This window comes from Nelumbo lutea, chromosome 1 (assembly GCF_056320005.1).
Source record: "Nelumbo lutea isolate HS-2025 chromosome 1, American lotus-T2T, whole genome shotgun sequence".
NCBI classification, from domain to species: domain Eukaryota; kingdom Viridiplantae; phylum Streptophyta; class Magnoliopsida; order Proteales; family Nelumbonaceae; genus Nelumbo; species Nelumbo lutea.
In genome coordinates, this window is record NC_142684.1 from 221,262,817 (window position 1) to 221,289,510 (window position 26,694).

Genomic DNA, 26,694 nt, shown 5'->3' on the forward strand with positions numbered 1-26,694 from the left:
GTTTAGTTAATTGATTAAGTGTTTAAAAATTGGACCAAGAGGGGCTAAATTCACATCCGTTCCAATTATTAATCGTATGCAAGTTCTAAGTAGTGTAGGACTTAAGACAACACTCAATACTATTACAACTCAATAGTGCCAGTGTTGTCCCAAGTCCCACATTGCGTATGAATTTGAATGGACTTGCCTTTATCTATATAAAGCTTTGCTTAGGAGAATAATTCTTATATGTGAATTGAGTCATAACATTGTAATACACATCATGTATAATATAAATTAAAGTTTTATATAAAATATTTAATATAAAATAAAATAAATTGTGTCTATAACATATCAAATATATAGGAAAAAACCATGATGCCAGAAAGACATGATACCGAAATGGTTTTGACCAACCCCCCGCCCTTTGAGATATCACACTTGATTAGTTACTACTTTTTACATACAAGTTGAGTGGTTACAAGTTTTTCTAGTATCATAGTCAGAATATATAGTTTGTGGGTTTGGCTTGAAGTGTTGGGTCAAGAACAGCCCAAAATTGTGGGCCCAATGCATGTCAACCCAAGCTTGCACAAAAATATAGGCCTGGGCCAAAAAAAATTGCAGGCTAGTCCAAGCCAAGAATGATAGCTTCTAACTCTCCCTCATTTGGTTTGCCCAGGATGTTTAAGGTTCAGGTTGTAAATGCATGGGGGTTCAAATAGCTTTGAGTGTAAATTCTAGGTTACTTTTGCTTCAGATTTGGCTGTCTTGCTTGTTTTGGGGAAGTAAAGTAGGAGTGCAAATAATACAAACCAACTAACAGAAGCAAAACTGAATTAGGTGCAAAATTTGTTTCAGGCTCAAATTTGCACTGCAAACAAGACAAGCAACATCATGGTGCAAATAAGATGTCAGGAAACCGATGATGTAACTTGGTCATGAATGGCCCTTGTATGCCAAAAAAATTGGACGGATATAATTATAATAGGGTTTTAAAAGCCATCTAAAACCATGGACGATATAATTAACATGTTTTACATGTCAATCCATACCATGCCAAATTAGAAATTTGATTGGGTCGGCTAGCATTCTCTTTGATTTTTGGATTTCACACAGTTCATTGTTTCAACTTTCAACTACATACTGCCTCAAGAAATTAAGCATATCACATAAGCAGTTGAGCTCTGGTGAACACAAATACGCCTCCCCCTCCAACAGCACGACCCACTAGCATTTCATGATCCAAATATGAAAGATAATATAGTCCCCCAACTGACTGCCTGCAATCAATTGATTTTGACTCTTCATATCTATCTTCTTTTTTTTTTGAAATAAATTATTTGTAATTTATTAAGTAGAAAAGATGGTATGCATTATACGATATACAAGAATATAAAAAAGATAATTTGAAGCCCTGTTCCACAAAAGCAAACATTTAAGCAGGCAACAAGCTATTGTTCTAGGAACAACCCTTCTTGCACCTGCCTTGACTATGCAAGAGAAGTTGCATTAAGCTACCTAGTGAACCATCCAACTTGAACAAGAGACAAGGAGAAGAGGATGCCACTAATCTCATTCAGAAAATAAGCAATCCATGGGGCCAGTATGCAGCCCTTGCTCCATGAGATAACCTAAGCAAAATTGCCTTAAAAGCCAAAGTTAAGTGGCAGAACTTCTTTGTGATACCATTTAACATCTAACTCATAGGAAAATCAAGTATAATTTTAGATTTAAAAAACCCATCCTAACTTCAAGATCTATCTCATAGGAAAAAAAAAATGTACAATTCTAAGTACATACATACCCTTTTGCCTGGCAGAAAAGAAAGAAAAATGTACCTTTCTTGGCTTGTCACAGGAACTTGGGCTTTAAAAGCCCGGATGAACTGCAATATCTGAAAACAAGCATCATATGATTGTCAAAGCTATCATCATCAATGTTTCTGGAGAGTTCACTTTATTAAACATACTTTCTACAAATCAGTTATTTTAGTATATTATTCTATGATAAATATCACTGAAAATTATTCATCTCTGGGCCATCCATCTTAGAACAATCAGTGCCATTCTTAAAGTACATAAAAGATCACCAGCTTGATGTACTGGTTAGGCCAAAACAGAGGAAAATAATAAAATCCAAGCAAATACCAGCCGAGGCATATATTTTTTACCCTGTCAAAAAAAAAATGATATTACCCAGCAGTTGAGAACTGCCAAGGTGGATTGGCCCAGATAGTCACACTAATTCACTAAATATGTAGTAATATGGCAACAAACTGAAAACTCAAGAAGGATTTCTAGAATGCCCTACCTGCAGACTTAAGAATGTCCGTGGAAGTATTGCTGGAGCTATCAGACCTTGCAGCCCTTCACTGATATTAACATTTTGAACAGATACCTACCAAATAATATGTGGATACTTCAGTAGGCAATTGGAATGAGAAGTCAAAGGAAAGAAGTAGAAGATACACATGCATATATGGTAAATTCAGGCAATTATGTATGTATAGCTCAGCAGCCCCTCTCTGCTCTCCTATACCCCTCTAAATTTTTTGCTTTTTTTTTGAATTTTTAAAAGATAAAAGTAACCAAAAGACATTCCAGAGATGCCTGTTGGTGGGGATGCCGTTGTGTTGGCAGCAAAAGGGGGTGTCTCTATTAGTGTGGGATCTTCTTCCAGGAAAGGATCTCCAGAACAAAACAGAAGATAAGGACAAATTGTGGTGCACTCATTGCCAGAAACCCCGACACTCCAGAGATGCATGTTGGGATCTTCACGGGAAACCAAAATGTGCTCAAGATCTGAATAAGAAGCAAGGCTCAGATGTGAATAAAAGGTCCGGACAGCAAGGTACAAAGAAATACAACATGGCCAACATGGCTACTCGGGAGAATCAGCCCTCCATCCCTATTGTGACTTAGACACATCTCTCTGGATCTGACCCAAGGGAGGATATTATGAATTCCTTCCGTGACCATTTAGAGCACTATGGTAGAGCAATTCGTCAGATGGATGCTCCTCCCTCAACCTCATTTGCATCTACGTCAGGTAACTCTGCCACAACTTTCCATGTTGCTTCTCACACCCTTGACTCTCCATGGATCATGATTCTGGAGTGTCAAAACACATGATTGGTACGTCCTCTTACTTTCAAACCTATCACCTTCTATAAGAGACAAGGTGAGACTAGCTGGTCAATGAACCATCTCTCTTCCCCTTGGTCTTACCCTCTCTGGTGTCCTACATGTTCCAAAACTTCTCGTTAATTTGTTCTTTGTTAGTAGTGTTACTAATTCCTTAAACTGCTCAGTGACCTTTTTCCCTTCTCATTGTGTGATTCAGGATCTGGCCTCGGGGAGGACGATTGGTAGGGGACGTATGGTTGATGGACTTTACATGCTGGAGAATAAGGCTGGTCTTCATGTTACAGAGTTTATGAGTCAGTCCTGTAAGAGTCAAGTTTATTTATGGCATTGTCGCCTTGGTCATTTGTCTTTTGAGTTTAAAAGTTGTGTTTCCATAACTATTTAAGTCAATGTCCGTTTCAGATTTCTCTTGTCAAACGTGTCAGTTAAGTAAACATTGTAGAACTCATTTTCTTCAAAAAAAATAGTAAATTTGAATTTCCTTTTCACATTGTTCATTTTGATGTATGCGGCCCTGTTACTTTACCATCTAAGAGTGGTTACAAGTATTTTATTACCCTCATTGATGATTATTCTAGATATACTTGGGTATATCCTATGTGAACCAGGGAGGAAGTACCAAAAATTATCCAAGATTTTTAGCGGATGGTCTTCACTCAATTTCAGACTAAAAACCAAATTTTTCAGTCAGACAATGCGAAAGAGTTTTTTCATAGTGATCTCACGGAGTTCTTTGCTTCGCGTGGTTCACTTCACCGTAGCTCTTGTGCCCGAACACCACAACAAAATGGTGTGGCTGAACGGAAGAACCGACATCTCCTTGAAGTGGCTCGGGGTTTACTACTCCATATGAATGTCCCCAAACGTTTTTGGCTTGAGGTTGTTCTTTGTTCTACCTACCTCTTTAACCATATGCCCTCTCGTTGGTTAGAGTACAAAACCCCACATCAACTTCTCTTTCCTAAGGCCCCCGTTCTTCCCATTCCTCCTCATGTATTTGGTTGTCGGTGCTTTGTCCAAAATCTGTCTCCCACCCGTGGGAAATTGGATTCTCGTGCTATTCCTTGCATATTCCTTGGTTACTCCTTCACTCAAAAGGGATACCATTGTTATGATCCTTTTTCTCGAAAATTCTATGTCTCCATGGATGTTTCTTTCTTTGACGATGAGCCATTCTTTCTTGTTTCTCCTCAAGGGGAGTGTAGGCATGAGGAGAAACTGGTTCAGCTCCCTTCTCTTCCTGATTCTCTGCCTTTTCGTGTCTTCTTTCGTCGTCGCAAAGGCCAACCAAATTCAAGAACTGTGGAGAATCTAGAAGTTGTACCTCCAGTGCCATCAAACTCCTCGGGGGAGGATCATACCCACTCAAGTAACTTGACTCCCAATGATGTCCCTGATTCTATTGAAATTGATACCTCTGCTGCTAATGACCTTGACCTTCCTATTGCTCACAGGAAAGATGTTAGATTGTGCACCACTAAACATCCCATTTCCAACTTTGTTTCCTATGAGAAAATTTCACCCTCATTTCGTGCTTTCCTTACCTCTATTGACAGTGTCCCTATCCCCAAGAATGTGGCAAAAACTCTTTCAGTACCTGAATGGACAAATGCCATGAAGGAATAAATTAATGCCCTTCATAAAAATGGCACATGGGAACTTGTAGATCTTCCTAAGGGAAATGATCCAGTTGGATATAAATGGGTGTTCACTATCAAGCATAAGGCTGATGGAACAGTGGAGAGGTATAAAGCTCGCTTAGTGGCAAAGGGGTTTACTCAAGTGTACGGAGTTGATTATGCAGAAACTTTTGCCCCTGTTACCAAGATGAACTCCATTAGAGTTCTATTCTCTCTTGCTGCTAATCTAGATTGAGATCTACATCAGCTTGACATCAAGAATGCATTCTTGAATGGTGATCTTGAAGAGGAAGTTTACATGATTCAACCCCCTGGTTCCTGGCTCAAGGCAATGAACAGAAAGTGTGCAAGTTGAAGAAGTCCGGGTTGAAACAATCACAAAGAGCTTGGTTCAGCAGATTCCATGTTGCGGTTCAGCAGAAAGGATACAAGCAATGTCAATCAGATCACACACTGTTTGTGAAAAGAGGAGAAGGTAAAATGGTTGCTTTAATAGTATACGTGGATGACATAATTTTTACTGGTGACTGGAATGATGAAATCCAGAGGTCGAAGGGTTTCCTTGCCACTCAGTTTGAAGTGAAGGATCTAGGACCTCCCAGATACTTCCTTGGAATTGAAGTTGCCCGATCAAAAAGGGGTATCTTCATTTCCCAAGGGAAATATGTCCTAAATTTACTTCAGGACACTGGAAAGATGGGAGTGAATCCAGTTGACTCTCCTATTGAACCCAACCATAAATTAGGTGACAGCCAAGGTGAACCTCTCAAGGATGTGAAACAGTTTTAGAGTCTTGTAGGGAGATTGTTATATCTTTCTATGACTCGCCCAAACATTGCTTATGCTATTGGTGTCCTCAGTTAGTTCATGCATGCACCTAGGTCCACTCATCTTGAAGCGGTAGAAAGAATCTTCTGATATCTAAAAAAGTTTCCTGGTGCTGGCTTGTTATTTCAAAGGCACGGGCATTTGAAGGTTGAAGTTTATACAAATGCAGATTGGGTTGGATCTCAATGTGACAGAAAGTCTACTAGTGGCTACTGCACCTTTATAGGAGGGAGCCTTGTTACATGGAGGAGTAAAAAGCAAAATGTGGTGGCTACATCCAGTGCTGAAGCTGAATATCGCGCAATGGCTCACGGAGTAGCTGAAAGTATGTGGATAAAGAATCTGTTGAGTGAGTTGGGTTTCCCAGTGGACAAGCTTATGACTCTATTCTGTGATAACAAAGCAGCTATAAACATTGCTGCTAACCCAGTGCTACATGATAGAACAAAACACATCGAAGTTGACAAGCATTTTATCAGAGAGAAAGTCATCACAGGTGAAGTATGTACTCCCTATGTCAGCTCTGAGAACCAACTTGCAGACATCTTTACAAAAGGGCTACATCATTCCAGACATCATGATCTCTGTGACAAGTTGGGCATGATTGATATCTATGCCCCAACTTGAAGGGGAGTGTTGACAGATGTTGTACACATATGTTTAGTACTGCAAGGGTACTTTTGTAATTTCTTCATTTTTATGTTGTACGACCATCCTAGTATAAATAATAACATACTGCACACGCCTGTAGGATTCTTTTGGGCTCTCAGTCCTCTCGCCTCTCCTCTCTCTCTTCTCTTGTTCAACAGAATCATCTTCTTCTCAGTTTTCAGTCCGCCTATTTTCCTCCTACCCTCTTCGTTTTCAGCCATTTTTTCTTCCTTTTTGTTGGTTCTTCCTCTTCTTTTTGTCTTTTCCATACGTTTTTTTGCATGATTTTTTTTTGGAATCAAACAGGGGCTCCGTCCCCTTCGTTTCTTCCTCATTATGTGTTGTTTTATAATAATTATATACATAATATAATATAAAAAATATAAACAATATATATTTAATATATAAATAATATATTGCAGCTTGCTGGGCCCTGGCCAGCCCATGCCTGAACACAAAAAACCTAGGCTGAAGTCTGCAAATTCTGATCCGGGCTGAAAATGATCACCCCTAATCACAACTCCTTTAATGGTTTCTATGATTCTTCTAAATTGTGTGTTTTTATTAACTTTTGAAAAAAAATAAAAATATCAAATATGAGGCTACTTAAACTCGCCCATAAACATTTCAATATCCTTGTTATAAAGAAACTGAATTCTAATCATATGGGACATTTTGAACCCAAACTCCAGAACCTTGGCAACCCATCAATGAACTAGTGAAGTATACAGGAGAAGTAATGGCTTATTAGTACTCTTCTAAGACATTCAGAAAGCACATCACACTTGTTAAGGCTCAGACAAAATTTTTTACTTTATGGTATTAGTTGGAGAAATAGAAGAGTCAGTATATTCTAATACAAAATTCAACTAAATTAGTAAAAAATGGAATAGTTTATCACATTGGTGAACACTAACCACCACATGCTTGCTTTAATGGAATTATTGAAAGGGGAAGGGAGGAGGAAAATTAATTCCTACATACTTAAAAGAGAATACCATGGAAGAATACTAAGAGAAATAACTGATTTCAAGGAGGTTTACATCCAATATTGATTATCTACAGAAGCATGTTGAGGTTTACAATTTTGATTCTGCATTCGTGTACCCTGAATATGTCAACGAAAAGAATCATATTCACATAGAAGCCAACCTCTTCAAATTGAAGGTAAATGTTACGCTTAGAAACAACTGAAAATTTTGCAGAAACAATTAGGGTTGCACCTTCTTGCTCCTGTAAAATGAAACAACTATTAATAATAATAATAATAAACAAATAATAATAATAATAACAATAATAATAATAAATGGAGAAAATCTTTAGACAAAAGTTCCACAAAGCTGACAAAGTTCTATATTCTTTTCCAAAAACAAAAGCACCAGTTGACTTCTAGAATACTTGTTTTTACAACGTTCCTCACATGGGAGATTATAAGAATTTCTTATTTTTTGTAGATGATTCTCCAGATCTCCCAACTATACCTAATGCATTTCTTTGATGAGGTTCCCACTTTGACTCGTTATTTTCATAAGATGATTCTTCCACAGTTTGGTATTCGGATAAAAATCTTCAGGCATTATAATGCTAAACGACATTTTGAGATTGTCTTATTGATCATGGTGTTATTCATTAGAATATTTGTTTTTGTACTACATTGTCACAAGTGGCCACTTTTCCGCGCCATCAAGTGCCATCATCATGCCCACAACATGCCATCCGAGTGTCTAAGTGTGCCTTGGGTGGGGTATTGCATGTACTTTGTATGGAGGAATGCCAATGGAACTATTGTAATTCTATAGTATGATTTTTCACCATTTTGATGTTTCTTTATGTCACTCCCCCAAATGCTTAACGCACTCTTTGAGGGGAGGTAGGTAGTCGAGTGAATTAGTAGCGTGTAAAGGTTAAGAACGAGATCCCCTCGACACTAAACAGTGTGCTTGTGCTTGCCACCAATTTATGCAATATAAAGTGCCTTTTGACTAATTCGTGTGCCTTCTTGTTGCTTGCATTCGTAGGCTTACTCGACCACATCGAGTGCCGAACGGGGCCCCGTTGCCTCCATGCGGAGTTGTTGAGAGAAGGAATTGGCATATTTTGGAGGTTTCCAAGAGTATTATGTTTAATGTCCATCTTCCATCAAGTAAAAGGGAGATGCTGTGCTGATAATAGAATCCCTCCCCCCCCTCCCTTTTGAGGATTAACACTCCATTTAGTCATTTGTATCATCAAGGGAGATCTTTCTATTCCTATCAAGGTGTTTGGATGTACTTGCTCTACTCATATTTGATAACCTTATTGGTACAAGTCTGTTATGACCTTGTATCTGGATCCCAATATGTTATGATGGATGTTACCTTCTTTGTGGATGCCCTATACTATTCCAATCTTTCATCTGAAGGGGAGAGTGGTGAGAGAGAAATGTTTGCTCCAGATGTCCCCTTACCGTAACCTATTTTTTATTCTAAAAGTCGTGATAGTTATTCTCTTAGTAGTTTACCTCCTAGTCCTCAAAAGGAGATATAGGTGTATCAACAACTGAAGAAAGTTGGTTCTAACTATATAGTTATGTCTCAACCAATCACAGTTACTCCTAGATACTAAATCTGGGTATGCAGTTTTCTATTACTAGTGATCTTGATGTTCACATTGCATTACTAAAGGGTAAATGTCATACTTCCACAGCCCATTTCATCTCTCATTTTGTCCTATCACTCGTCTCTCTCGTGTTGTACATTTCTTTCCTCCATTTAAGGCAGATGTCTCAATTGAGAGGTGTCAGGCTCAATTGGTAGCAAAAGGTTATATACATAGGCTCATGGTATTGATTAATTGGAGACTTTTGCTCCAATAGCTAAGATGGATTCAACTAGGGTGTTGTTGTCACTTGTTACTTCAAGTTTACAGTCCTTATATCAACTTGATGTAAAAAATGTCTTTCTTCATGGGGACTTACATGAAAAAGTTTGTATGGAATTGCCTCTAAGTTTCTACAAAAAGGAAGCAAAAAAGGTTTGCAGGTTGAAGAGTTCACTACATGGGCTGAAGCAGTGGCCAAGGACATGACTTAACAAGTTAAGAGGTGCCTTAAAGAGATAGGGACAAGTGGTGCTTCATTAAATATTTTGGTTGTTTATGTGAAAGACATAATACTTTTAAGATTAATTGTCCTATAGGGGAGTTGAGATACTTTCAGCGAATTGGGGTAGCTTCTTCCAATCATGGTGTCTTTGCATCTCGAAGATTTTTTGAAGATAAATAAAAAAGAAAGTTATTGAAATTAAACATCAAATTACAATAGAAGGTGATGAGAAATCACCACAACAAAAAAAGAAAAAAGAACCTCAACCCCAACACCACACCTTGGACCACTCCAAAAGAAACATCCTCCCCAACAATTTCTTTTATCAGCAAGGAAACTTTATTTCATTAATTAAAAAGAGAATAGTACAAAATGATGGATAGACTTCCAACCCAAAAAACAAACAAATTTAAAATGAATCCCAAAAGAGTTGTTGTCTCATCATCCCCTGTTTAGCAAGGGTATCAACCATCCCATTCCCAGTCCTTCTAACCCACTTAAATTTTTTTTAAAGTACTTCATTATATTAATTTAATTTAACGAGCAAAAACTGATACAAGTAAACTTGGAGAGGGGCGAGTTGCATACTCTCCAAGGCAACATCAAACTACAACTATAACCAAAACAAATGATCCTTGGCTATCCCTTGCTCGGCTAGACAGTCAGCTATAGGAATGGCTGATCTCCCAACCCATTGTACTCTTACAAACAGACCCCTTGTTAACAACTTGGACCTCTTGGTTTCATTCTTTAACACCACACTACAGAATCTGGATTCTGTATCCAACCTACTACACCTTGAAATCTCCTTCAATTAACAACTGTACCACACCTAACTGAACAACAAACTGTGCACCTTGAATTGCAGCTAACTGTAAAGAGACTGGGCCGAATGGGTCCTAGTATCTTCTCTTTTAATATCTTTTCTTTTATTGTTGGCTAATGGGCCTCTCTTAATGGGCCTGTTATTTCTTTTTGTTTAATCTATCTATGTTACTGCCTAGCTGGCCACCCACTTAAGGGCATACTTGTCATTACTCTAACTTTAATTCTTAATAAAAAATGATTAGTTGAGAAAGGGAAGATAATTCGATTTTTCTTCTTCTTCCTTCTTTTCGCCATCTTCTTCTCTTGTGTTGCTGCTCTTACTTCTCTTCTTCCTTTTTCTTCTAATCTTCAAATTTACACCTAATATTTGAGGACTGATTTACATCTTGGTATCAGAGCAGGTCTATTTCTTCCTTTTTTTTTTCCTTTCTTCTTCTTCTTTTCCCATACACCCTTAGATTAAGAGATTGTATGGAGAGATAGATTCTCTATAGTTCAGAGGATCTCTGGCCTAGTTGGTAGAGGGTTTGGAGAGTTTAAATATGACTGGATATTGCCAAGAAGCGTTGTTGTTCTGTTGCTCCCCAAAACCCAAGTCGATTAGAGATTTTCGAAGGTACAGGTAAAGGTGAAGCTTTGGGTGTGGCGCTCTGTGCTTGGGAGGTGTCCTGTGACTCCTAAAGGAGGGCGGTTCAGGTTTGGAAGAGATTGGGAAGTTTTAGTAGGAGCGGATGCATCTTCTCTCTTCCTCCCCAACAGTTGGACGGAGTAAAACCTTAGTTTTCAAGCATCTGGGTTCTGGTTTGACTTCAAGTAAGTTTATATAGACAAAATTTCTGGTTCTTTGATTTTCGTTTGATTAGTGGAGCCATATGAAAGTGAGTTCAAGCAAGTGCCGGTTTCAGGCCTTGGCTCGGTAGATTCCGTTTTGACTGGTGTAACCACAATCAAGCTAGATGGGACAAATTATCTTGCTTGGGCACAGTCGATAAGAATTTATGTCTGTAGTAGAGGAAAACTCGAGTATCTCACAAGTAGTAAAGTGAAACCCGAAGAGACAAACCCTGAATTTGAGAAATGGATGCAAGAGAACTATATTGTCATAGGATGGTTGGTCGATTCTATGCAACCTCATATAAATCAGCATTATCTCTGGATGTCTTCGGCTAAGGAGATATGGGATAGTGTTACTGGGACCTATTCACAGAAGTTGAATGTAGCCAGAGTCTAAAAGTTTAAAAGTGATGTGAAGAACCTAAGACAGGGGGAGAAGAGTGTAGCAATCTACTACTCTATACTAAAATCCCTATGGAAAGAAATTGATGTTATGGAGATAGTCGTATGGGAGAGTAAGAATGATGCTAAAATGTATAGGAAGTTAGTGGAGAGAAATAGGGTGTTTGAATTTCTCACTGGACTCAACCTTGAGTTTGGCATCATTAGGCAAAGTATCCTAGCCAGAGATGAGGTTACTGTTTCCTAGGCATATGCTATGATAAGTAGTGAGGAGAGTAGGCGGCAGGTTCAGTTGCAGGGTCCACCTATAGAACACTTTGCACATGCTGGAATTAAGCCAAAGGGTCCTACTGAGAAAAAGGAGCAGATATGTGAATATTGCAAGAAACCGAGGCATACAAAGGACACTTGCTGAAAGCTTCTTCCTGATAGGTTTAAGAATAACAACAGCTCTAAGAAGGGCAGTCAGGTAGGAAAGCCTAAGGCAACTAATGTTGCTACAATACATGAAGGAGGAAATAAGGAGAGTGAAGAGAAATCAACCATTTAGCAGTTGGCAGCAATGAAGGGGGATTTTGAAAAGTATGGGAGGCTACTAAATTACTTGGAAGCTACTGTTTCTTCATCTCACTCTTCCAGCAACAACACATCATCTTCATCAGCATTTGCTCACTCAGGTATTCATACTTCTGCAAATCATGCTTCAGTTTCAGATAATCATAAAATCCCTTGGATTATTGATTCTAGTGCATCAGACCATATGACCAGCCTGTCTAATCTCTTCTACTCATACCACCTTCTCTCTGGCAAAGAGAAAATATCCCTTACTGATGGGTCTCTTGCTCCCTTCTCTAGTAAAGGAGATATAAAGACCTTTGACACCCTTATCCTCTGTCCTTCATGTCCCTAAACTTAACACAAACCTTTTATCTCTTAGCAGCTTAACTAAATCCATACATTGCAGCATAACCTTTTTTCCCACTCATTGTGTTTTTCAGGACCTACAATCTCAGAGGATGATTGGGAGTGGCCATGAGGCGAATAGAATATACTTGCTGGACACACCGGGTCAAGCTTTGGGACCACCTCATCGAGTTGCCTTAGAGTCAGTTTTGTCAGAGTCTATTAACAAAGTCTTGCTATGTCACTTTCGGTTTGGTTATTTGTCATTTTTTGCTTTGAGTCATTTGTTTCCAGATATGTTTAAGGGATTGTCTTTATCGAGTCTTCATTGTAAGTCATGTGAACTGGCAAAGCATTGTAGACATTCTCATTCAGTAAGCAATAAAAGATCTTTTTCTCCTTTTCATATTGTTCACTCTGACGTGTGGGGGCCATATCATTTGCCAACTTTGGGGGGTTACAAGTACTTTATCCTTTTTATTGATGACTACTCTCGTTACACTTGGATTTATCTCATGAAATCCAGGGATGAAGTACCAGCTATTGTGCAAAAATTTCATGAACTCATCCTCACCCAGTTTAACACTTGTATCAAAATATTCCGTTCTGATAATGCTAAGGAGTATTTTGAGAGAACCCTCTCCACCTATCTTGAAACTTTTGGGGTTATTCATCAAATTTCTTGTTCCTACACTCCACAACAAAACGGGCTGGTGGAAAGGAAGAACAAACATGTGGTTGAAGTTGCCAAATCCCTCTTTTTTTATCAACCGTATGCTCTCCCGGGTCCTTGGCTTCAAAACCCCCTTTAGCCTTCTCTTCCCGGATGAGGATATTTTTTCTCTTCCTCTCCGTGTTTTTGGGTGCACTTGCTATGTGCATATTCACAGTCATCAAAGGCACAAGTTTGAACCTAAGGCTCATAAATGTGTTTTTCTAGGATATTCTTCCACACAGAAGGGATATTGCTGTTTTGATCCAGTTCGTGGCACCTGCTTTGTATCCCGGGATGTCACCTTTGCTGAGTTGACTCCTTTCTTTAGCATTTCTCCTGAGGGGGAGAAATCTGAAGAACCCTTTGCTATGTCTCCAGCTATTCCCCTTCCCATCCTCTTGAGTCCTATCATGAGGTGTCTACTTCTCCCACTGGACCTACCTTCGATATTCCTATTCCTCCTCCTCCTCCACCTCATTTTCCTATAATTCCTCCTCCTCCTGTTCTCCAAAGGTGGTACCAAAGGCAGAGATTCAGATATGGGCAGGTTGTTTCCATTCCTATAGAAGAGCCTCTTGCTCCTCCCATCATTACTGAGGTAACAGGTCAGCCTTCTTCTGACCCATCTATAGCTTTCCCAGACCTTGACCTTCCTATTGCTCTCCGCAAGGGCAAGGGCAAGCGGAAGTGTACAGCCCATTCTATCTCCAAACACCTGTCTTACAGCCTTCTCTCTCCTTCCTACTACTCTTTTCTTGCAACTGTTTCTTCCCATGTGATACTCAGGTTTGTACAGGAAGCCTTATCTCAACTTGAATGAAGGGATGCTATGATGGATGAACTGGATGCTTTGCATAAGAACCATACCTGGGATATTGTTGACTTGCCTGAAGGGAAGGAACCAGTGGGTTGTAAATGGGTGTTTACCATTAAATATCACTCTGATGGCTCTATTGAGAGGTTTAAGGCTAGGCTTGTTGCTAAAGGCTACACTCAAATGTATGGCATTGACTATCTTGAGACATTTGCTCTTGTTGCTAAGATGACCTCAGTCAGGGTTTTGTTATCTCTATCCGCTACTTTTGACTGGCCCCTACACCTGTTTGATGTTAAAAATGCCTTCTTGAATGGAGACCTGCATGAAGAGGTCTATATGTCTTTGCCTCCAGGGGTGTATGGGAAGGAAATGCAAGGCTTGGTTTGAGAGGTTTAGGGCTGCTCTTGTCTCCTTTGGCTACACACAAACTCAACCTGATCATACCCTGTTCTTGAAGAGAAATGGCTCTTTGGTGACCTTCTTGATAGTTTATGTTGATGATATTGTGGTCACGGGTAATGACACTCAAGAGGTTAGTAAACTAAAAAGGTTTCTCAATTCTGAATTTGAGATCAAGGATTTGGGAGATCTTCGGTATTTTTTGGGCATTGAAGTTGCTAGATCTAAGGATGGTATCTTCATTTCCTAGTGTAAATATGTCTTTGACCTCCTTGCTGAGACTGATAAACTTGGAGCTAAACCAATCTCCACTCCTATTGATCCTAATCATAAGCTTTCAGCTACAGATGGTGAGCTTTTATTTGATAAGGGGGTGTTTTAGAGACTGCTTGGGAAGTTGTTATATCTTTGCATGACTCGGCCAGATATTTCCTATGCAGTAAGTGTTATTTGTCAATTTATGCATTCTCCCAGAGATACTCATTTAGCTGCTGCAGAAAGGGTTCTGTGTTTACTTGAAAGGTACTCCAGGGAAAGGTATTTTGTTTGCTAAACATGGACACATGAAGCTGGAAGCTTTCACTAATGCTGATTGGGCAGGATGTATTGATGATAGGAGATCCACCTCAGGTTATTGTGCTCTGGTCGCTAGGAACATTGTGTCATGGAGGAGTAAGAAACAGTCTGTAGTTGCTAGATCCTCAGCTGAAGCAAAATAAAAGGCAATGGCACATGGTGTGTCAGAATTACTATGGCTATGATCCCTTCTAGAAGAATTGGGGGTTGACTACGAGAAGCCAATGATGCTCTACTGTGACAACCAAGCAGCTATCAACATTGCACATAATCATGTTCAACATGACATAACTAAGCACATTGAGGTTGATAGACATTTTATAAGGGAAAGAGTTTTCTCAGGATAAGTTTGTTTGCCATTCATCACATCAGACGAGCATTTGGCTGATATCTTGACCAAGGGAGTTCCAAGAGGGAAAATGACACACTATATAAGCAAGCTGGGCATGACTGACATCTATGTTCAGTTTGAGGGGGAGTGTAAAGAGACTGGGCTGAATGGGTCCTAGTATCTTCTCTTGTAATATATTTTCTTTTATTGTTCGCTAATGGGCCTGTTATTTCTTTTTGTTTAATCTCTTTATGTTACTGCCTAGTTGGCCGCCCACTTAAGGGCATACTTGTCATTACTCTAACTTTAATTCTTAATAAAAAAGGATTAGAGGAGAAAGGGAAGATAATTCGAGAACATAAGGTCCCAAATTCTGAGAAGAGATGAGATGCCCGACTTACATCATGTCTACTACCATGTGAGAAATGAAGAGGTGAGAAGAAAAGAGATGCAAGTAGATGCTCAGACTAAACTAGCCGAATAGTCTATAGAACATTCAGACCTAATTTCTACAAATCAAAGGGGGAACAAGTTCTTTGACAAGAGACACCTGAAGTGTACTCACTGTGGGGGAGGGCATGTGAAAGAGACCTGTTGGATTCTCTATCCTCATCTGAAACCAGTTGCATTGAGGAAAGATAAGAAGCACCAGAAGGGCCAATCTGCAAGTGGGAACCTGGCAACAAGTCACAATGATGGAGGTTCCAAACACTCATCCACAGTTGCTTCCTCTTCCATGGGACAGACTACTAATTCCCAAGGACATGGGTCTATGGATTTCACAGCTGATGAGGTAGAGGTACTTAACCGGGCACTGGCCCACCTAATGACAAATTCCCTTGCTTCCACCTCCCTTGCCAGATCAGGTATTGTCTCCGCCTTTAGTGCAACTAGTTCCATTGATCCAGCCTCCTGGATTATTGATTCCAGTGCGACTGACCACATGACTCACATGTCTTCTTTATTTTCTTCCTATCATTTAATGTCTGGCCAAGACAAGATGAAGGTTGTTGATGGTTCTCTCTCTACCATATCTGAGAAAGGAGTGGTTGACTTAAGCAAGGGCCTCTCACTCAAATCTGTCTTGCATGTTCCCAATCTCTCTTCAAACCTTTTATCTGTTTCAAAACTTACCAAGAACTTGAACTGTAGCATAACATTTTTTCCTACTCATTGTGTTTTTCAGGACAGTTTGACGAAAAGAACGATTGGGAGCGGTCATGAGCGTGGAGGCCTCTACTACCTTGATGCAGACATCAATTCGGCCCTACAAACATCTACTACTAGTGGTCAATCTAATGTGGAGTCATTAACTAAGCTACACCCGTGGCATGCCAGGCTAGGTCATTTACAGTTATCGTCATTGGAAATGTTGTTTCCGGAATTGTTCCAAGGTGTTTCAAGTCAAAAGTTAGTCTGTGAAGTTTGTCAATTATCAAAACAGTGTAGAACTGTGTATTCAACTTTTAGTAATGAAATTCAAGCACCTTTTGACTTAGTCCACTCTGATGTTTGGGGTCCTTCTCCCATTGTTTCTATTCATGGCTAACGATACTTTATTAGTTTTATTGATCACTATTCTCGATGCACATGGATCTACTTATTAAAGACACGAGATGAAGTGTCGCGAGTAACCATGGCATTTTGCAAAATGATTGAAACACAATTTGGCAAGAAAATCAAGCAATTCAGGTCAAATACTATTTGTGGGAGGAACCCTTTTTATACAAAGTATGTGCAGATCAATCATAAGAAGATGTGTTCCCGAGGAGGAGATGGAATCGATACTCCAATTTTGCCATGATAGAGAAGTAGGAGGATATTTCGGAGCTAGCCGCACCGCAGCCAAGGTCTTGTAATCAGGTTTTTATTGGCCGACATTATTCAAATATGCCCATAGGTATGTGTCCACATTAGAGATTGTAATCACACCATATTCAGGTTGAAAACTGATAGCTGGGAGCTCTAATTTATCTTCAGTCAGATCAAGCACCGCTTTACTGTTCTCAAAAGGTGTTAGAATAAACATCCCTTTTAACTTCAGCTGTAATACGAGCAGGTCTTCTCTCCTTGAATAGCCAACCAGCCTGTTCTGTCCAAAGGCTAGTAGCTCTTGGACTTGGTCTTCATCTTCAGTTGAAAGTTTGATGGTTTTACCATTCTCCTTCAGTAGATCCAAACGCAAGGTTTCCAGGTGGTGGTTAAACTCTTCCAGTATTCCATTGATTTTCTTCCATCCAAGTCCCTGTCTACTGACATGTGCACGAACTATGTGGTAGTGGCAGCATGAGACTTGGTCAAGTTTGTTTCTTTAGTCTGTTAGTATCTTTGAATATCTTTTAGCCAGTAGTAGATAAGCTTAGTTTGTTTTAGTAGATAAGCCCCAGGGGTGAGCAGTTCCTATTTTATTTCCTAGTTTGTAGCATTGTTGTTATACAGTAAGGCTATAAATATAGCATGAAGGAGTGAATAAACATCATCAGCATTTTCTGTCGTAGAATTCTTTCTTTCTCCCTCTCTCTGACCCTCTTCTCCTTTACTTAAATTCAGTCATATCATCTACCTTCAGGAAAGCAGACTAGTTGCCTCCTTCCTTTCTCGAAATATTCAGAAAGAGCCAAGTAACCCCCTTTACTGTTTCTTCTGCATTCTACAACATACCTCTTCCCTTTTTGAGTTCTCCATTCCTTCCAGTTTCTTTGTTTACCTTTGAGGCATGCTTCATTCACATACTCCCTGAACAATTTAATCACTTCATACCTTGCAACAGCACTGTGGCCTTCTTCCCTTCCCTAATCTTCAAGCTTGCCCCTCCTTTGTTTTTTAGCTCTTCAAGCAGAAACTCCTTGGCTTCAAACTTCAGCATTCTCCTCCATCGTCCTGCAGCCACAAACCCATCCATAGTCGAATCTTCTTTTTTACAGCTCTTCAAGCTGACCTAGAACTCCATTTCCTAGCTTCTTGGGGACAAATGCCAATCAGACCAGTCACATGGACCCCATCATTAAGCCTTAAATTTTTTGTCAAACACACCAACTATCAGAAGAGCACACGAATGTCACCTTTATTTAAGTATACTCCTTGGACTTCTTTTCAAGGGGAGAGTTGTAATGCTAGCGAAGACTAAAGAGAGCCCTTTTCCTTTACATTTGCAACTTTTGAAGAATAAAAAGTTGTAGCAAGAACAGTAGAAAGAAGAGAGAGAGGGAGAGAGGGAGGGAGGGAGGAAGAAGAAGAGATGGCAGGTGAAGAGAGAAAAAAACTCCCTTTTTGTTAGCTTTTGACACCCCCTATAGCTATCCATTCCAAATCTACCTATAAATTTTCATTCAGAAAATCTAACCCTAGAACTATTTTCTTCAATTCAAAATTTCGCAACATTTTATGTCACATTTTTTATTCTTGCAATTAAGCCCCCAAAAAAGCTTTCTAACCTAACCAATCTCTACCATTAATCCTACATTCCTAGACCCTTCCTATCCAAGCATCGCCCTCCTTAAATGCATCATTGAGAGTCATTTCTAATCCTACATCAATTGGTACTAGAGCAAGTGGTCCTACATTAACTTATCTACATGACCTACCACATTTCCGCCATTTGGAGGGATGATATAGCCAATCTGGGTTGTCCACCAAGGGACCTTCTGGATTGATCACTGTTCAATCTCCTGTCCACACCAACCTTTCACCCTCCCATTTTGTTTGCTCAGCTAATATGATTATTAGAGTTTTCACTATTTAGATAAAGAAACCCATCCAGAAGGCAAGTTTATTTTGTGCCACATGGCATGAATTTATGGGACAAAGTTTGCCAGCATTAGTAAATAATACTGAAAGGAACTGTGGGACCATTTTGAGCCCAAAACCAATTTGTCATGTGGAATAAGGATCTTACCTCTAATAAACTTGAAATGCTCCAATGCACAACATTGCGGACAATGCCTCCATCAGACTGCTTGTGACATTCAAATTTTTGGAAGATTTGCCCAACCTACAAAATAATTCAACCAAAAATAGACAGAAATATACTTCAAGTATTCTGATTACTTCATCACAAGCAAACAAGAAGAAAACAGTTCTTGAATATCAGAAAGTACCTTAAAATTAACTAAACATAATTACCACCTGATAAATTAATGAAAAAACCATATCAAGAGATCAGATTGCATAGACAAAAATAGACCAAGTCTACAAAGGTAGAAAAGGATTAAAATCATAAGTGGGGAAAAGCATAACAATGATGGTTTAAGAGATACCCAAGTATCACATAATTAATGCCTGGGTGGTTCCAGACCTCTAATGCCTAGACTGTACCCCAAGGCAGGTAGTAATGCAGCAGGAAATAGGAAAGATGTTAGGATTGGATGTCAGAGGTAGAATATCCCTCCAGAATCTGGCAACAGCCACAAAAGAATCTTCATCAGTTGCTATTACAAAAAGAGACAGAAACACTTCTGTGAGAGGACTGTTCTCACTTAGGGTGTTTTGGTTCGAGAGAGAGCCTGGAATCGAATCAGAATGGCCCATTCCAATTCCAGATGTTTGGTTGAACGGAATGGCGGAATTGGATTCCCCCGTATGAGGGAATGCCAATTCCTGATCCCCCCCAGGGAATGCCATTCCCATTCCGGTCCATGTCTTCGATTTTTTGGACAAAAAATACCCCCTTCGTTTCCAACCCTAGTCGACCAAAGTCGGGAATGCCGCGTGGCTGTGAGCAAGAAGTCTGGCCTCCATACTAGCCACCACCGTCAACCCCACCTCCAGCGAGGTAAGACCACTGCCGACCCATTCTTCTTCTAAATCAGCCGCCCCTCTTCTTGCTCCTCCTCCTCCTCAAACCAGATTATCACCCAGTCAAGGTATTTCTCTGACTACAATATGAATTATTTTACAACCTAGAGTGTCTCTATTTTCAACCTAAAGTGTCTCTGTTATAGAATACATAACAAAACTGCGTACTTTACTGAAATGACTGAATATCATTTTTATTTGAATGAGACTGTCTACTTGTCTTTTGTATATGCTTTTGAGCAAAATATCAAACAAAACTGTCTACATGTCTTTTGTATTGCATGCTATGAATACGCCATGAGAAGATTGAAATATTGACATTACAAGCTTCCAAGTATGAGCTCTTCTACCAGTTTGTCTTCATGTCAATAAGAAATGACTCCATTTTGGATGACAATAGTAGTCGATCAAGACTACAATCACTCTTGAATTCGAAAGCAAAAAGAAAGATTTTAGAAGAAAAGAAGAAGAAGAGAGGGAGAAAAGAAGAAGCACACGAAGGGTTTTAGAAAAGAGAGAGTGGGTCAATCATAATGATCTGCCAACCCACTCTTAATATTTATATATGTTGACTAATTGTAAAATGGCTGAATTGCCCTTATTGCTTACATGGAAAATAAACTAATAAACAAGTTGTAACAACAAACCAAAATAACTACTAACTAACACTGACAAAACTAACAAAAAAAACATATGCTATGCTGCCATACGAATACAATGGGGTCCACATCAATGTTCTCTACACTCCCCCTTAAGTTGGAAATAGATATTTGTCATTCCCAACTTGCATAGATCTGCCTCTAATTTTTTCCTTGAACAGCCTTGGTCAGAAGATCTGCGAACTGCATGCTGGAGGTGATATACGAGAGACACACTTCTTGAGACGAAACCCTTTCTCTAACAAAAATGTCGATCGACTTCAATATGCTTAGTTTTGTAATGTTGTACCGGATTATGAGCTATATTAATAGCATCCTGATTATCACAATACAACATTAATGGCTTCTCATAAGCAATACCCAACTCCTCAAATAATGACTTCAGCCCTAGGATTTCAGCCACACCATTAGCCATAGATCTATATTCAGCTTCAGCACTAGAACGAGAAACAACACTTTGTTTCTTACTCCTCTATGAGACAAGGTTACCTCCTACAAAGGCACAATATCCAGAAATAGACCTTCTATCATCAACACTCCCAGCCCAATCAGCATCTGTATAGACCTCTATTTTCATGTGATCATTATTCTTGAATAATATACCTCTACCTGGACATCTCTTCAAGTATGCTAATATTCTCTCAACTGCAAGGAGGTGAATAGTTCTAGGAGAGTGCATATATTGACAAACAACGCTGACTGCATAACTGATGTCCAGTCGTGTGAGACAAAGATAGAGGAGTTTTCCAACCAACCATTGGAACATAACTTTGCCTTCAAGAAACTTTCCACCCTCTGCACTGATCTTGTGATTTTGTCCAATAGGTGTATCTGTAGGCTTAACACCCAATTTTTCCAGTTTCTACTAATAGATCTAGAACATACTTCCTTTGAGAAATAAAAATCTCATGTTTAGATCTACCAACCTCAATACCCAAGAAATATTGTAGCTCTCCCAGATCTTTTACCTCAAACTCTTGATGAAAGAGTTGTTTAAGAGACTCAATCTCATTGTTATCATTCCCTGTCACTACAATATCATCCACATATACAGCAAGCAAAGTCAAGGAAGAGTCCACTCTTTTAATGAATAATGTATGATCTGACTAGGCCTGTACATAGCCGAATTTTTCAAGGGCTTGTCAGAATCCATCAAACCAAGCCTTAGGGGACTGCTTTAATCCATACAAGGCTTAATTCAATCGGCAAACCTTCTTACTTGTCTCTGCATCATAAAATCCAGGAAGTAACTGCATGTAGACTCCATCGAGGAAGGCATTTTTAACATCCATCTGAAACAAGGGCCAAGAATAATTGGCTGCAAGGGATATCAGAACTTGAATAGTGGTCATCTTTGCTACTGGAGCAAAAGTATCCAAGTAGTCTGTACCATAAGTCTCATCGGGCCTTATACCTTTCAATGAAACCATCAGCATTATGTTTCACGATAAATACCCATCTACATCCAACCGGTTTCTTTCCTTTAGGCTAGTCAACTAGCTCCCGGGTATTATTCCTCAGAAAAGCATCAATTTCAACCTTCATTGCATCTTTCCACTTAGGAACTGACAAGACTTCCTGCACTGTTCTGGGAATAGGAATATCAGTATGATGTCTCCCTTGCCAAAAATGGGAACAAGGGAACCATCAACAATGGACACTTTATCTCTACCAGAAAATAAGTGATAGGTAGTGAACAGTAATGGCAAGCTAGTCATATGGTCAGATGCACCTAAGTCTATTACCCAGCAATTTTCAGTGCTACCTGGAGCTGAAACATGGTAAGCTAAGGCCCGAGTACCTGAATGAGCAAAGGCTGATGTGGAAGGAGCTGATGATGACTGAGATGATTGAGCTGAATTCCCAACTTCCTTTTCCAACTGAGTTAGGGCAGCTTGAACAGCAGCTAAGGTGTCTAGAGGCGTGCCTTTTGTGCCCGATGAGGATGCAGAATCGGTATTAACAGCCATATGAGCATTACCCCTTTTGTTCCTCAGTTTTGTTGAGACTTGATGAGGGTGCAGCCTCCATGTCTTTAGTATGCTTAGGTTTCTTGCAATGTTCACACACTAGATCCCACTTATCTTCCATCTTTATATCCCTTTCTGTATCACCCCCGGACTTAGGTTTAACTGCTGCCAAGGCTGGTGGGAAGGGTTGATGCTGCATCACAACCTTTCTCCTAATCTCTTCACTATGCCACATTTGCAATTTCTGGAAAGTGATACTTCAAGACCACTTACAAGGGAATAGATAACCATTGACTGTATATCTTTCTCATCCTATCCAATTATTTCCCTGTCACAATTCAAAATTCCAAGACTAACATGTTTGTATGCAAACATCACTCTCTATGAGCATATGATTGGTGGTACGAAGAATAGCAACAAAATATCCAATTCATTCCAACAACAATAACAGGGATGAAATGGTGTTATAGAGTGTAACGTACAACTTTTTTTTTGATAAATAATTTAAGATTTCATTAAGAAAAGAGCTGGAAATACAAACTTCTCATGAAGAGGCGCAAGCTGCGTCCACTCCAAAGAACAAGAGGAAAAAGAAAACAGAAAAACAAATTCAGACTACAAATGAGCCCAATAAAATTGTTCCCTGTGTGCCCCTTGCTTTGCTAGACAGTCAAGCATTAGCCGATCTCCCCACCCATTTGATATTAATAGCCAAGCTCCTTATCAACCACTTAAATTTTTTAATTTCATTCTTAAAGCTCCACACAATAGACTCAGGGTTCTGTAGCCAGCCCACTACCACCTTGGAGTCCCCTTCTATTAGGGGTTGTTGCACACCTAGCTGAACTGCAAGTTGTACTCCCTGGATGGCAGCTAGCAATTCTGCCCTTGTAGAGTTCCCAACCCCTAGGGGACCCAAGTAGAGGAGGACCACATTGCCAATTTCATTCCTCAGTACCCCTCCCATTCCAGAGGGGCCTGGATTACCTTGATTGCTACCATTGAAATTCAGCTTCAAAAAACCTTCGGGAGGGGGTTCCCAACTCATACCGATTCTTGTCTTTAAAGAGGATCTGCTTGCTACCGCTGACCAATTCCTCCATATATCATTAAAGGAGAATTGGTGGAATGAATCCAGGGATTTCAGCCACCATATCACCCTGATGGAGAGAAGCAACATTGGAATAAAAGCCAAAATTGCTCCTCAAAGAGAGGCATAGATAGTTCTGTGGGTAAACCCTGCACCCAACCATTATAAGCCTAACTAGTACTTGCAGCGGCAAAAGCAATCGTGCAACATGAACAGCATAGAGAAAGCAAGTTGTTCACAAATGAGAACTAGAGAGAAGCCTTCATGGCACTGCCTGAGTCTAGTATGGAAGGATCGGTTGATCAAAGTCCTTCATGGAGATGTCTGCGATGCATTGCCTCATGTTAGGTGCCACTTGAAGGCATACGCCTTCATTAAATAGCTGTTATGTTAATGATTGAGGGGTCCTAGTTTAGAATCTGATGGTGGGCTTTGTGGGATGAACGAGGGGCTGCGGGTGTTACAGATGAAGAGTATGGATGGAAAAGCAATAAGACAACTTGCTATCAGAATACACTAAACCAAACTTTATTTCATCGAATCAACCTCCTTGAACTCCAATGACGCTGTTTATAGACTCGACTTATTAACTCAGGTGTCGCTTTACAGACAGACCGACTCAAAAGACTAAACAACTCTAGTTTTAAAAATAGGACAAATACATAAGTAACCCATTAAAACAACAACAGCCATAAGGCTCAGAACAAAAATAGATACTAATTAGGTTTTAGTGGTTTAAGACAACTAGATTCAAAGTGGACCTGAAAGAAGGGAAGCTTTGCAGCGGACTCTAGAAGGATGAGGACATCAGGAGCGGAAGTGTACTGCAATCGCCACGCTCCGTCTAACTTCACCAGGTCGATTTCCGAACCAGCGTCGTAGCCCTCCACGCTCACCTGCCCAGGGTCAAAATTATATCCCTTCTTCGGTTAAAACTACCAACCGCAATCCCCCTCAAAAATAAATAGATAACTTAAGGGACGACCGGACGAATAGAACCAGCCTACCAGGGCCTCCTCAATGGAAGAGCGTTGATCAGCGGTACTGACAAGTCCACGTTGCGTATCCTGTATGGCTCTCAGCAGGTTGTGCTTTTTGTTTTCCAGCTCAAATTCCACTGCCTGGAGCACGAGGAGGCAAATATTTAATTAACAAAATAATTGACTAAATAAATAAAGAGGAAAAAAATGAAATGAACATTAAGCTACCGTTACCGCATCGGTTGCTACGCTTGCGGGCCGGAATGATCGACTCTGTGTTGCTTGTTTTGACGACCAATTACCCGTTGGTAGCACAGAGTTCATTCTGTTTATGGCTTTTGTCGAGATAGGAAGGGACGGTAAAGAAGGAAATGAGAGGTCCATTCACAGAACTTTCAATTGTTGCAGGAGAGATGCAGGTCTTTCTAGGAGAGATGCGAGGTCCATATGGTTCGTGGTATTACGGTTAGAACTGTTCATGGCGGCCGGATAGCCCGACGGACTGGGCCGGACTAACCTGTTTTTATCAGGCTTGGACAAACTTTTAGACCCACGGGCTCGGGTTCTAAGCATTATGTCAAATTAAACTATGTTTCGGACTTGCATCCAATAATATTACATATAATAAAAAATATAATAACAATAATTGTAGATTATTAAAAATTGTAACAATAACAATAATATTGAAAAAGTATTATGTATATTATAACATATAGAGAATATTATATGATATATATAAAGTTATTAAAAATAAATAATTAATATATTTGTCCAATTGGAGCTGCAGTCTTTATGTAAGGGTCGGGTTTATGTGTAATGGTCGAGTGGGGCTCGAGCTCGAGCCTAATCATTTTATGTTGATAAAAAGATAAAGCCTATTGTATTGCCCTTGAACATACCTTCCCTTTTTCCCTTTGGTTTTTAGGGTAAATTGCAAATAACTACCTATACTTTGGGGAAGTGACAATTACACATTTGAACTTTAATTTGCAATAAATACCCTTTTAAACTTTAAGATTCTAACAAAAACACTCTTATTACTTTATTGGCACTATGTTAGTTAATTTTGAAAAATATTGGGATTCTAGCCAATAAGGGCAACTTTTGGTCCCTAATACCAATAAAAGTAATACTTTTAATATAATAATTGTTGATGTTTTAGACAAATTATGTAGCCTATAGTGGTAATTTTAATTATTTATTGTTTAGATAGGAAGTGGATACCACAACACTCTTGTTGGGTCCTTTTTTGAGCAGTTATCTTAATTGTTTTATGTTGTTTTATGTGTTACCACCATATAGAGGCATAATGGTCTTTGTACTGTTTGTTATTTTAGAATATAAATAATAGTGAAGAGGATTGCCAGCATTATTGCTCTCTTTTCTCTCTCAAATCTCTTCTCTTCTTCTTTAAGAAATATCATTTTCTTTTATAGATTTTTTACTTCAGCACTTTTCTACTTTGTATCAGAGCTCGGCTAGGGTTTCTTAGAGTTTTTTCCATGCAGTCCTAGATCAACCGATTGCATGAGGAGATAAAGGGCTGATCGATCTACTTCATATTGCACAGTTCTTGGATTTTTTGGTGTGATATAGTCATCATGAGGGTGATCTATATTTTGGGTTTGGCATCAAAATCAAGAAGAAGTGGAGTTCGAGGAAGGGTCCTTGTTAAGTTGGAGTTTTCAATTTTGATATGATCTTGGTCGCTCAAATATTGTTGGACTTCTCTACGTATTCTATAGGGGTGGTTAGGTTTCTAGAATTTTCTAGGCCTTCTGGAGTGGCCGATTCACTTTTTCTCTCTAGTGGGAGACAATGGAAAGAGAGAAATTTCTCCCCATATAGGGTTTTCTTCTTTCGAAAAGGATGTTACCTTTGTGTGTGATAACGATTTGATCTTTTAGGCTATCTACCTAATTATTTTCTACTTTTGAATTGTTTAAAGTAAAATGGAGAGTTGGAGTCAATTGCAATAGTAGCAATAGCAGTGAGGACTGGATTGAAAAAGTATGGACAACTTATGAGTAAGAAGGATTCAGCCAGTTATAGTTATTCGGATGGACA

General features: G+C 39.4%; 1 protein-coding gene across 10 annotated transcripts; it reads right to left on the reverse strand.

Annotated features, from left to right (window-relative positions):
• Nucleotides 1-958: 958 nt before the first annotated feature.
• Nucleotides 959-25,215, reverse strand: LOC148881181 (Plastid-lipid associated protein PAP / fibrillin family protein). Of its 10 annotated transcripts, none has more exons than XM_088963483.1 (8): nt 24,862-25,215; nt 24,655-24,768; nt 24,409-24,543; nt 19,030-19,125; nt 7,400-7,480; nt 2,293-2,379; nt 1,821-1,876; nt 959-1,262 (listed from the first exon to the last, which is right to left on the reverse strand). In XM_088963483.1, exons 1-8 carry the CDS (start codon nt 25,009-25,011, stop codon nt 1,148-1,150), a joined length of 834 nt encoding a protein of 277 aa, XP_088819609.1. In that variant the 5' UTR covers nt 25,012-25,215; the 3' UTR covers nt 959-1,147. The 10 variants fall into 10 exon arrangements, with proteins under 10 accessions (XP_088819609.1, XP_088819604.1, XP_088819607.1 ...); XM_088963478.1 differs by having other exon boundaries at nt 7,331-7,480; nt 24,862-25,118; XM_088963481.1 differs by having other exon boundaries at nt 24,856-25,111.
• Nucleotides 25,216-26,694: the final 1,479 nt, after the last annotated feature.